This window comes from Bos taurus, chromosome 19 (assembly GCF_002263795.3).
Source record: "Bos taurus isolate L1 Dominette 01449 registration number 42190680 breed Hereford chromosome 19, ARS-UCD2.0, whole genome shotgun sequence".
Taxonomy (NCBI): Eukaryota; Metazoa; Chordata; class Mammalia; order Artiodactyla; family Bovidae; genus Bos; species Bos taurus.
The window spans coordinates 42,993,613-43,005,022 of record NC_037346.1 but is presented as its reverse complement, the minus strand read 5'-3'; the positions used below and the strand labels follow the sequence as shown (position 1 = coordinate 43,005,022).

At 47.8% G+C, this 11,410-nt stretch overlaps 1 protein-coding gene across 2 annotated transcripts; it reads left to right on the top strand.

The window, feature by feature from the left end:
• The first annotated feature begins 2,137 nt into the window (after window positions 1–2,137).
• On the top strand, window positions 2,138–11,351 carry AARSD1 (alanyl-tRNA synthetase domain containing 1). Of its 2 annotated transcripts, none has more exons than NM_001435433.1 (12): window positions 2,138–2,257; window positions 2,401–2,532; window positions 4,475–4,634; window positions 6,343–6,400; window positions 6,794–6,950; window positions 7,048–7,164; window positions 7,394–7,524; window positions 7,852–7,918; window positions 8,096–8,187; window positions 8,623–8,677; window positions 9,764–9,858; window positions 11,124–11,351. In NM_001435433.1, exons 1-12 carry the CDS (start codon window positions 2,219–2,221, stop codon window positions 11,257–11,259), a joined length of 1,239 nt encoding a protein of 412 aa, NP_001422362.1. In that variant the 5' UTR covers window positions 2,138–2,218; the 3' UTR covers window positions 11,260–11,351. The 2 variants fall into 2 exon arrangements, with proteins under 2 accessions (NP_001422362.1, NP_001033162.2); NM_001038073.2 differs by having other exon boundaries at window positions 8,527–8,677.
• The last annotated feature ends 59 nt before the right edge of the window (window positions 11,352–11,410 follow it).

Here is an 11,410-nt window from a genome sequence, read left to right as displayed (position 1 = left end):
CTTGCATTAAAAAGTACATCTTTACATGTTTGGCAAGAACATTTGTAGGGTAAATCCACACCACCCTTCACCTCTACCCCCTGCCAGAACCAGGTGGGATCCTGTTTCTCCCACCAGGAATTGAACCTGGGCCCTGGCAGTGGAACCACTGAGTCCTAACTACTGGACCGCCAAGGAGTACATATAGTGTAAATTCCAGAAGTGAAATTGCTAGGTCAAAGAACAGATACATGTAAATATTTTGAAAGCTGTTGCTAAGTTGTTCTTAGATGAAATACTGATTTTCACTTCCACCACCAAGAGTGCTCCATTCTCCAAACCCTTTTAGGTATTTGCCAAGATAAAATTATACTTGGCTTGATTTGCTTGATTTATTTATTTCCAGCTGTCCTGCAAGGCTTGCAGGATCTTAGTACCTGGACCAGGGATTGAACCCAGGCCTTCAGCAATGAAAGTGCAGTATCCTAACCACTGGACCACCAGGGAATTCCCTGGTTTCATTTGCTTTAAATTATGAGATGGCTTATTGTTCTTCAGTGACTAATATTTCTTTTTAGAACCTCCCTCAGTAAAGAATTTGCCTGCAATTCATGAGACCTGGCTTCGATTCCTGGGTTGGGAACATCCACTGGAGAAGGAGATGGCAACCCACTCCAGTATTCTTGCTTCGGAAATCCCATGGACAGAGGAGCCTAGCAGGCTACAGTCCATGGGGTTGCAAGAGTTAGACACAACTGAGTGACTCAGCACAAGTATTTATATATTATCTAAGTAAACTTTATGTCTTATTTGAACTTCATATCAACCTTATAAAATAATTAAGTCTTTTCTTAATAGTGCTCAAACAGGTTACAGTAAGTGGCAAAGCTGGGACCTGAACTTGTATAGCATATCTCTCTTCGCCTACAATTCTGAAAACTGAAAAATTCTAAAATATGAGTTTAAAAAAATTAACAACAAAACTCATCTGGCATCAAAACATGACCTAAAATGATGTTAGGATATTTATGCTCCTGCTGCTAAGTTGCTTCAGTCGTGTCCAACTTCAGTCGTGTCCGACTCTGTGCGACCCCATAGACGGCAGCCCACCAGGCTCTCCTGTCCCTGGGATTCTCCAGGCAAGAACACTGGAGTGGGTTGCCATTTCCTTCTCCAATGCATGAAAGTAAAAAGTGAAAGTGAAGTTGCTCTTTATAGTCTTTGTTTATTCGGTTTAGTGCATTTATTTCTCAGCATAAATATATTCATACATTTGATCACAGGGGGTTGCTCCAGAGTTCCAAATGAACACATTAAGTAACATATAGGTATGGTCTGCATTACTGCCTAAAATCAGGAAAATCCTAAATTCTGAAGCATCTGGAGACTTCAAGCTTTTATTAGTTAATTTAAAAGAACAGAACCTGGAGGAGGAAATGGCAATCCACTCCAGTATTCCTGCCTGGAAAAATCCCATGGACAGAGGAGCCTGGTGGGCTACAGTCCATGGGGTTCTAGAGTGCGACAGGATTGAGCACTTAGCAGCAAAATAGCAGAAAGAAAGTTAATCTAAACTTTTAACTCGTTTAACGTTTTAAGACACTGATTGCAGTTTAGCTTATTTTAATCTTTTTATTTGCACTGTCCAATCAGGTAGCAATGGTCACACATGGTTACTGAGTACTTGAAATATTGATAGCCCCAACTGAGAAGTGCTGTAAGTGTAAAATACACATCACGTTTCGAAAATTTTGTACGGGGTGGGGGAGAAACTCTTATTTTAAAATAACTCATTACATGATGAAAAAATTTAGATATGGTCATTTAAATAAAAATATTATGAACATATGTGGCTTGCATTATAATTCCATTGGGCGGCGCTGCTGTGTATTCTCAAACCAGTACCATCCACGTTTCTGTCGATCGGGCTTCTGCGGGTCCGAATTATGTCCCTCCCTGAGGTCCAAAGGGGCCAAACGAAGTGCTTCGACAAGTTCATACCGCAGTTTTGTCTTGTTTTTTTTTTTTTTTTTCTGGTCCTTTTCACAAACAGTCGCTAAACAATTCCGAGCGCCTGTAAGTCGCGTTTTGAATAAATTTGACCAAACCGCATCCCGTTCTTTGCCCTGCTGCGCCTGCGCAGAGACGCTGCCGGAGTGAAGATTGTCCCGCTTTGCTCTCCGTCCGCCGCCGGGTGTTTCAGTGAGCGCGCATCCCCGCGGCCTGGGAGACAGCAGCGATGGCGTTTCGGTGTCAGCGGGACAGCTACGCCAGAGAGGTGCGGCCAGCGGGGCGGGGAACTTGCTGCTCCGAGCGGGTGCGGGGCGAGGGGGCGCCGCGTGGAAGGGGCACCGAGCTGGATTCAGTCAGGTGCGCTGAGGGTTGGGATCGGGGCTTACTTTGGCATCCCTCTCCACCCAGTTCACCACCACCGTGGTCTCCTGCCGTCCCGCGGAGCTGCACACCGAAGAAAGCAACGGCAAGAAGGAAGTGCTGAGCGGTTTCCAAGTGGTACTGGAAGACACGCTGCTTTTCCCCGAGGGCGGGGGACAGGTACCAGGCCCATCTCGCTCCCCTCCCCTCCCTTCCCTTCCCAGGAAGCCCTCAATTCCTTTCTCACCCAGTGGGAAGTGTCTTTTTTCTCTCAGTCTCAGCTGTAATGAATACAGTTGGAATTAGCTCAGTGCAGCTCATTTGTTCACTCAACAGATACTTACCAACAGATACTTAGCCAGCCCTAACATATCCTCTTTGGTACTGTTCCAGGCTCTGAGGATAAAGGTTGAACGAGCAAGTGTCTCTGCCTACATAGTGTATTTGTTGGAGGAAACAGACAAAACGGTTACTAGATAAATAGTATACCAGCTCGGATAAGTTCTATGAAGAAAACTAAAGTTTGAGGGAAAGAGAGTGATGGGATGATCTCCTAGGTAGGGGACAAGTTATTTTAGTCAAGAACTAAGGGAAGTGGGGGGTAAGCCGTTCCTGTCATCTGGTGGTGCTGGTGGGGCAGGGGAAGTATTTCCAGGGAGGGAGAGTTAAGTGCAAAGGACCTGAGGTCGGAATTCCATTAGCATGTTTAGCACAGAGGAAAAAGTTTCCTCTGAAGAAGCACAAGAGAGGTCAGGCTTATCAGTACTGTGATGGGGTAGGGACAAGATCCACTGAGAACTTGAGAAAGGAGGATACTCACCTCAAAGGTGGGCATTGTGGGAGAGGCTTTCCCAGCAGAGAGAGTAGCACAGTGGAAGGCAGGGAAGCCTGAAAGAATCTGACAAGTCTGGTTAACTTCAAGTAGTCCCATATAGTTGGAGCTTATGATACGTGTTGATGACAGGCTGGAGATAGCTTTGGAAAGCTAAGTGGGGGCCATTTCAGAGGGCCTTGAAGAATGTGTTAAGGTGTGTGGACTTCATTCAGGAAGCTGTGGTGAGCTATGGAAGTACTTAGGCAAATAAATTATGTGAGAGAATGTACTCAGTAAACTGCCCAGCGTAGAGGTTTTCTGATCTGCTGAAGGAAAACCTGTGACATCCGGTATCCATAGTGGGTCTCATTTTATATACCACCTCTTCCAGGAAGTCTTCCCTGATTTCCCAAGATTGTTAGGTCCTTTTCCTTTGAGCTTCCCTAGAGCAATGTACTTTTTTGAACTATAGCAGGCTGTAGGTCCGGAGAAGGCAATGGCACCCCACTCCAGTACTCTTGCCTGGAAAATCCCATGGACGGAGGAGCCTGGTGGGCTGTAGTCCATGGGGTCGCTAAGAGTCCGACACGACTGAGCGACTTCACTCTCACTTTTCACTTTTATGCATTGGAGAAGGAAACGGCAACCCGCTCCAGTGTTCTTGCCTGGAGAATCCCAGGGACGGGGAGCCTGGTGGGCTGCCGTCTATGGGGTCGCACAGAGTCGGACACGACTGAAGTGACTTAGCAGCAGCAGTAGCAGCAGGCTGTAGGTCATTTTGCAGTTGTCTGTTGGCATGTCTGTCTTTTCCAGACTTCATTTGCATGAGGGACCGTGTCTTATTTACATTGTATTCTTGGGCAGGCACAGTGTCTTGTAAGCAGTTGTATTTTGTAATACTTCATATTTTTATAGTTTAATTCTAGTAGCAGTGAAGAAGATAGAATGGAAGGAGAGAAAAAAATTCTGATCATTTTAGAAACTATTGAAAGAGAAGAATCTAAGCCAAACAGTGAAAGTGAGAATTAAGTTCTTTGGGTTTTACTAAAAGTTTCCTTGCTATAGTTACAGTGTTTAATTCTGTTATTCTGTTCTGAAGACCAAAATATACAGGTGTTCAGAGTGAAGAGGACAGAGACAGTCCCCTCCTGGAACAAAATGGACCACCTCATTTCGCGTTGCCTTTCTCCCTTAGGGAATCTCAAGTTCTGGGTGTGTTTCTCACGTACTTGCCCTGGAGAGTCTTTGATTCCAGGAGTTAGGTGAGCCCTGCCTGCCACCACTGATTATCTTTACTTCTTTACTCAGCCTGATGACCGTGGTACAATCAATGACATCTCTGTGCTGAGAGTGACTCGCCGGGGCACCCAGGCTGATCATTTCACCCAGACGCCCCTGACCCCTGGGACTGAGGTTCAAGTCCGGGTGGACTGGGAACGGAGGTTTGACCACATGCAGCAGCATTCAGGTAGATCGGCGGGATGGGACACCTCTAGCAGGGGCAGTTGCTGTTTGGGAATGTCAAGATGATTGAGATATGGTGTGGGTTCTCCAGGAGTTCACCTTTTAGAAGAGACAGACATATTCAGAACCAGGATTCTGGCAAGATGTGATAAATGTTATAAACGCAAAATGAGCAGGACTTCCCTCGTGGTTCCGTAGTTAAGAGTGCCTGACAGTGTGGGGGAAATAGGTTCAATCCTTGGTCCGGGAAGATTCCACATGCGCCACAGCTACTGAGCCCATGAGCTGCAACTGCTGAAGCTCACATACGTTAGATCCTATGCTCTGCAACAGGAGAAGCTGTCGCAGTGAATAAGCCTGGGCACCACAACGGGGAAGTGGCCCCTGCTCATGACAACTAGAGAAAGCACACACAGAGCAACGAAAACCCAGCACACCAAAGAAAAGAAACCTCCAAAATGAGCAGTTAAAGTATTAGAATAACTGCTGGGTTTAAGTTACTAACTCCCACTGGATATTTTCATCTGGATATGTCTCATAGCCTCCTTATACTCAAAATGTCCAAAATGGAATTAAAAAGCCACCCCCTCCCCCACATCTGGTTTTTCGTTTGCCTTCTCTGTTCAGTGCATAGCATCAGCATCTACCCAGCTGCTTGAATCCTCGGAGTCTGCTCAGACCCCTCTTTAGGGACAGCCAGTCAGTCTGCGTCCTGTCACTTTACTTTCTCAATACTTCTCTGCCCACTTCCACTGGCAACGCCGTTGTCCTTGTCCCACCTCTCGCCATCTCTCCCCCGCCCTCTGTAATAGCCTCTTGGCTGCTCTCCCCACATTCAGTCTTGCTGCTTTGCAGGCCATTCTCCATAGAGCAGCCAGAATAATCTAAAACTGAAAATCCAATCGAGCCGCTTCCAGCTCTCAAGCTTTTCAAAGGCTGCCTGTAGCTCATGCTAAAGCCAGACATCTTGTCATGGGCTGTAAGACCAGCCTGGGCTGGTGCTTATCTACTCCAGCCTCATCCAGTACCCCTGTTTCCCGCTCTCTGCATCCTGGCCTTCTCTTGATTTCTTCAATATACCCGGCTTGTTTCCTCCTTCATAGCCTTTGGCTGTCTTGTTCCCTTTGCTTTCACAGTTGGCCCTCCTCTTCCTCTTGCTTTTTTTCCTCCTCCTCACTGTCATCGATCCAGTATAGCACCATATCTCTAGTACCAAGCCCTGTTCCTTGTATGTGTAGGCACTTGATAAGTTTCTGTCAAATGAGTTCCCTGGTGGCCTACTGGTGAGGGTTCCAGGTTTACGGCTGGGACCCAGGTTCAGTTCCTGGTTGGGGAACTGAGAGGTCTTGTAAGTTGTGCGGTGAGGCCAGGAAAAAACAAAAATTCAAAACAAAAAAAATGCCTAAAAAATTTTCTTTTTGTCAGATGAATGGATGTGGCTCAATGAGAACTTGAGTTCAAATCCTGCCTCTGACGAAGTACATTGCCTTGGCAAGTCATGTATTTGATCTCTCTAGGCCTCGATTTCCTCATTTATGAAATGGCGTCATAAAGCTTGCAGAATTCTCCTGAGGATTTTCAGTAAAGTATCTTTCGAGAGTATTACCTAATGTCCAGCAGGTCTTCAGCAGAATTTCTGGGATGACATTGACATGGGGATTGTGTGACTGCCTGGGCTCCTTACTCTTCTCCTGTCTCCTCTCTCTGTTCAGGGCAGCATCTCATCACCGCAGTTGCTGATGATCTTTTTGGGCTGAAGACAACATCATGGTGAGCAGGGGACTGTCCAGCATGGGTCCCTGACTGCCAGCTCCTCATGGGTTGGGGCAGGAAGATAAAATCTGCTGTGCTCACCTGGTCCCCGTGAAGATGGGGTGGTGGATGACTTTGTATTTTCCCCTGAGAAACATCTGCCTTTGCTTAGGGGTGAACATAGAATTTGGAGCCCAGTGACCTAGAGGGTGAATCCCAGCTGCATGACCTTGATCATGTTCCTTAATATTAACCCCCTCACCTGTAAAATGGAAGTGACAGTCCCTGCCTTGCGACATTTTTGTGAGGATTCAATAACAGCATTTATATGAACATGCTCTGTAAACGATAACCTTCCTTACACTGTTCGTCGTCCCCATCAGCATCCTGTGACTACTCTACTTCTGGCAGGGAGTTGGGGCGACTCCGGAGTGTCATTGAGCTGGACAGCCCCACTGTGACTGCAGAGCAAGTAGCTGCCATCGAGCGGAGTGTCAATGAAAAAATCCGAGACCGGCTGCCAGTGAATGTGCGAGAACTGAGCCTGGATGATCCAGAGGTGGAGCAGGTGAGGGGGGTAGCCAGCGGGATGGCTTCTGGAGAGTGCCCACCCGAGGGCTCCTCATCAAAATTCAGACAGCCTTCCTCCTCTCCTCGCGTTCCAGGTGAGGGGCCGGGGTTTGCCAGATGATCACGCTGGGCCTATTCGAGTTGTTACCATCCAGAGCGTTGATTCCAACATGTGTTGCGGGACCCATGTGAGCAATCTCAGTGACCTTCAGGTAGGTGAGAAAGGGCTCTTGAATGGATGGGAGAGAGGGTGTCAGGGGTGGGGGATCACAGCAGGGCTGGGAGTGATGGAGGGGATACCCGAGGGGTCCTGAGTGAAGTCACTCCATTATTACTCCTGAGCTGTTTGGGGAGATCTTGGTCTCTTTTATCCTTAGGTCCAGCACCTGCTGTGGCTTATCCATGTATATGTGTGTATGTTAACGTTCTTGCCTCATGTAGGTCATTAAAATTCTGGGCACTGAGAAGGGGAAAAAGAACAAAACCAACCTGATCTTCCTGGCTGGGAACCGGGTGCTGAAGTGGATGGAGAGGAGTCATGGCATTGAGAAGGCGCTCACAGCTCTGCTGAAGTACGTACGCCCCCTTCCCAGGCTCGACTCTCAGCTCCTGGGCAGCCAGAGTGTAGCCTGCCCACCCATACGGGAGACAGAATACTCTTATCTCTGGGAGGTGAGATGCAGTCATAAATGCTGCAGCGCTTTGGGTAGTTAGCCGGATGCACACAGAATGGTTTCTTCTTTTATATCCTCTCCCCCCAACCTCCTGAGGCCCCCTCGAAATGTCCCCGGGTCCCATCTGGAGGGAGACATACCATCAAGAGGGGCATTGTTGATTTATGCCCAACACCAGAAGCAGTTGGGAAATTGGGGAGGCCTCCATGAACCTTTCTCTTGCAGGTGTGGAGCAGAGGACCACGTGGAAGCAGTGAAGAAGCTGCAGAACTCCAGCAAGCTCCTGCAGAAGGTGATTTATCCATGGAGGGTGGAAAGGGCGTGGGCTCTGCCTGAACAGGCTCCCAGACTCAGCCCCTCACCTGACCGGATGTGCAGTGTGTCAGCAGTGAGGGGCAGGGGGAGGAGACAGTGCTCCCTCTGGTTACCCCTTCCCCGCCAGATGACTGAGTGACAGCATCCATTTCAGAACAACCTGAATCTGCTCAGAGACCTGGCTGTGCACATTGCCCACAGCCTTAGGAACAGCCCGGACTGGGGAGGTGTGATCACATTACACAGGTGAGACAGGCCGGGGGTGCTGGGCTTTGGGCTCAGCCTCTTCCCTGCATGGAGTGAGGAGTGGGAGGCGGGTCACCCCCATGGTATTCTCAAGACTGAGAAAACCCTAAGTAATGTGTTACCTTCCAGGTTTCCTGGGTTTGATACAAACATCTTCACTGTAACTTTCTTAGCACTTTGCCTCAGGTCCTTCACCATCTAACAATTCTCCGCTTACCCGGGAGAATCCTGTTTAAAGGAAGTAGAAACAACATAAAGCAAAGCTTATTGTAACCTGCTCAGACCAAGAAGGACCTCGGGCTGGCCCTCCGTTTGCCCTCTTTCTTTGGCACTTTGCAGGAAAGGCGGCGGGGAGGCCAGTTGGAGGAGCTGGGCTGCCTGCAATTTCCCAGCCCCATTTGCAGCCTGGTCTCAGGTCTGTGCCCTTTGTTTTAGGAAGGACGGCGATTCTGAGTTCATGAATATCATCGCCAATGAGATTGGGTCAGAGGTAAGAGGAGTGTGAGGTTCTGTGTCCACCCTAGTTGGAGACCTTACAAGGTGTTCTCCTCATGAACATGTGAAGAATAGGAAACAAATTCATTCAGTGACATTTTCTCAACACTGACCGTGAGCCAGGCTCTGTTTTAGGTGTCAGACTTGGTCAGTAGTATTGACCTTTCTGGGACTGTGACATTTACCAGCTTCGGAGCTCCTTTTATCAGAACTGTAATTCCTCCATACCACACAGATTTATGTGTGCCAAGGGCCTGATTTCAGAATGGGGCTTGGCTTGGTCCTTAGAAGGCCATCCCTTTTGTTTACCTTTGCCTCAGGCAGGCGTTCCTCCCGGTCCTGACTGTCTAGAGTTTAGTGGTTTCCAGGTCTCTCTTTTGCCTTTACTCCAAAAATACTCTTTGAAATATTCACTCTTGGCCAAGCAGTGTGTACATCTCTCTTCATAATTCTGTGTAGAGAGTACAGATTCTCAAGGAGCTCACTTTTATTTGGGAAGATAGCTATGTATGCTGATCTTTGTAATTTAGGGTGGTCGATGCTTGAGTGAGAGGAGTGCATTCTCTCTCGGGCTGAGGAGGCTTCAGGGCAGGAGCCTAGAAGACTGCTTAGGAGTCGGCAGACACAGGAGCCAGGGTGGCCAGGCTGAGGGAAACATGGAGGTTTAGGCAGTGGCAGGCACAGTGTAGGAGGGCAGTGGGGTGGCCAGGCTCCAGAGGTTGGCAGGAGTCAGATCATGAAAGGCATTTTATCCTTGATCATAGTCAGCAGCCTTCTGCCCCCTACTTAATGTTCAACCTGAGTTCCTAAAGCCACTGTCAAAGTTTCTTGTCCCTTATGGGCCCCAGAATGAAGGGGCTGTCTTATCATTCATCAGGAACATCACTTGTGGTTTAGGGGGAAAAGCTGTTTTTCTTTAAAGTACAATCAACATATCACATTGTCTAAGATGTCCAGTGTGTTAATATATATATTGCAGTATGATAAAAATGTGTTTATGAGGCTGAAAAGAGGGCAGTTTAGAGGAGGTTGACTGCGTGTTTTTAAGTATCAGGGCTGATCTTCTTGTCTTGCGTCCTAGGAGACCCTCCTCTTCTTAACTGTGGGCGATGAGAAAGGTGCGGGACTCTTCTTACTGGCAGGACCAGCTGAGGCTGTGGAGACCCTGGGGCCCAGGTAGTTTTCTCTGGACAGCTGTGTGCGGGTGGGAGAGCCTGTACGCCTAACCTGCTAACACAGCCCTTGGTGAACGCAAAGGGCCACTGCATCTTACGTTGGTCACATCACAGCCGTGTGAGGCTGGCTGAGCAGAAATAACGATCACCACCATCATTCCCACTTTTCCGTATGAGGGACCACACGTCCTGTGCCTCAGGTCTCACTGTTAAAGTGAGAGAACTGAGGCTCAAGCCCAGGACTTTTTGTCTCCAAATCTAATGTACTTTGTGTTTTTTCTTTTAGAAATTGAGATTCGTAAGTGATGCGTGAATATAGGTTTTGGATTCTCCAAAACCTATATTTGTGGTGTTTAAGGCATCCACAAAATAGAGCCACAGACAAACTTGGGGGAAAAAATTAGGATTTTGACACTGAATCAAAAAAGGCATTGATGTAGTTATTATAGAAAAATTAGAATTGTGTTGGACTTTTACTTTTTGTATTTTCTTATTTTAAATTAGCTATGGAGGTGGAGTACGTCATATTCCTTGTGGCATTTAGGGTTTTTGAAGTCCTTGATTGGCTCTGATGAATACATGTTCATTGTAAAACATTAAAGGAAAACAGAAGTATTTAGAGCAGAGGTTCCTGACAGATGGCCAGATGAGGCCTGTCTGTCTCCTGACAGTTAGCCAGATGAGGCTTATCAGATAGACTGCTTTAGCCTGTGTACTCTTTTAAATTTTCAAAATTAGTTGCTACCTTTTAAAATTAGATTTTTACTTAAAAACGTATAGAGTTCTAGCTTTTTTCAAAAATGGTGGGGTGGGAAAAGGCACGCTCTGGCATTTCTGTGTCCACATGCCTGTCCACATGCCTGCGGGTAGCGTCTGTGAGGAAGTAGGCGCCAGCCGCCTCTTCAGACACCATAGGCTCGGCCAGTGCCATGGGCCCTCCCTTCTCACCCAGCCCCAGTTGCTTCACTCACTGCTGTTCCCACAGGCCTTTGTGTCTACGGCTCTTTACCCCTAATTATACTCACCGTGCTCCCTGGAGGTTGCCATAATTTAGTCCATTTCTAGGCACTTCCATTGTTTCTAGTTATTCACTCTTGAAATCAACACGGTACGTATATCTTTGTGCCCACGTACAACTATTTCCAGGAGCCTACTTTTTCTCTCCCTCCCTCCTCAGCCCATGAGGAAAGCTTCAGGGCTGGCCTTGTTTTTCCTGTGACTTTTCCCTAAGAGACACCCCTCCCTGACCGTCTCTCTGCTCCCCAGAGTGTCTGAGGTGCTGGAAGGCAAGGGAGCTGGGAAGAAAGGCCGCTTTCAGGGCAAGGCCACCAAGATGAGCCGGCGGGCAGAGGTGCAGGCGCTTCTCCAGGACTACATCAGCACGCAGAGCGCAGAGGAGTGAGGACTCGGGTGCCTCGCTGGTCCTCCGTTGACAACGGGCCTCCTGAGACCACGGAAAGAGTCTCTTGGACAATAAAATAGTTTGACTTGAAACGATGGTGGTACCATGTATATTTATATGACAAGTGCCGAGTTTATGCAGTGTGTTCCAG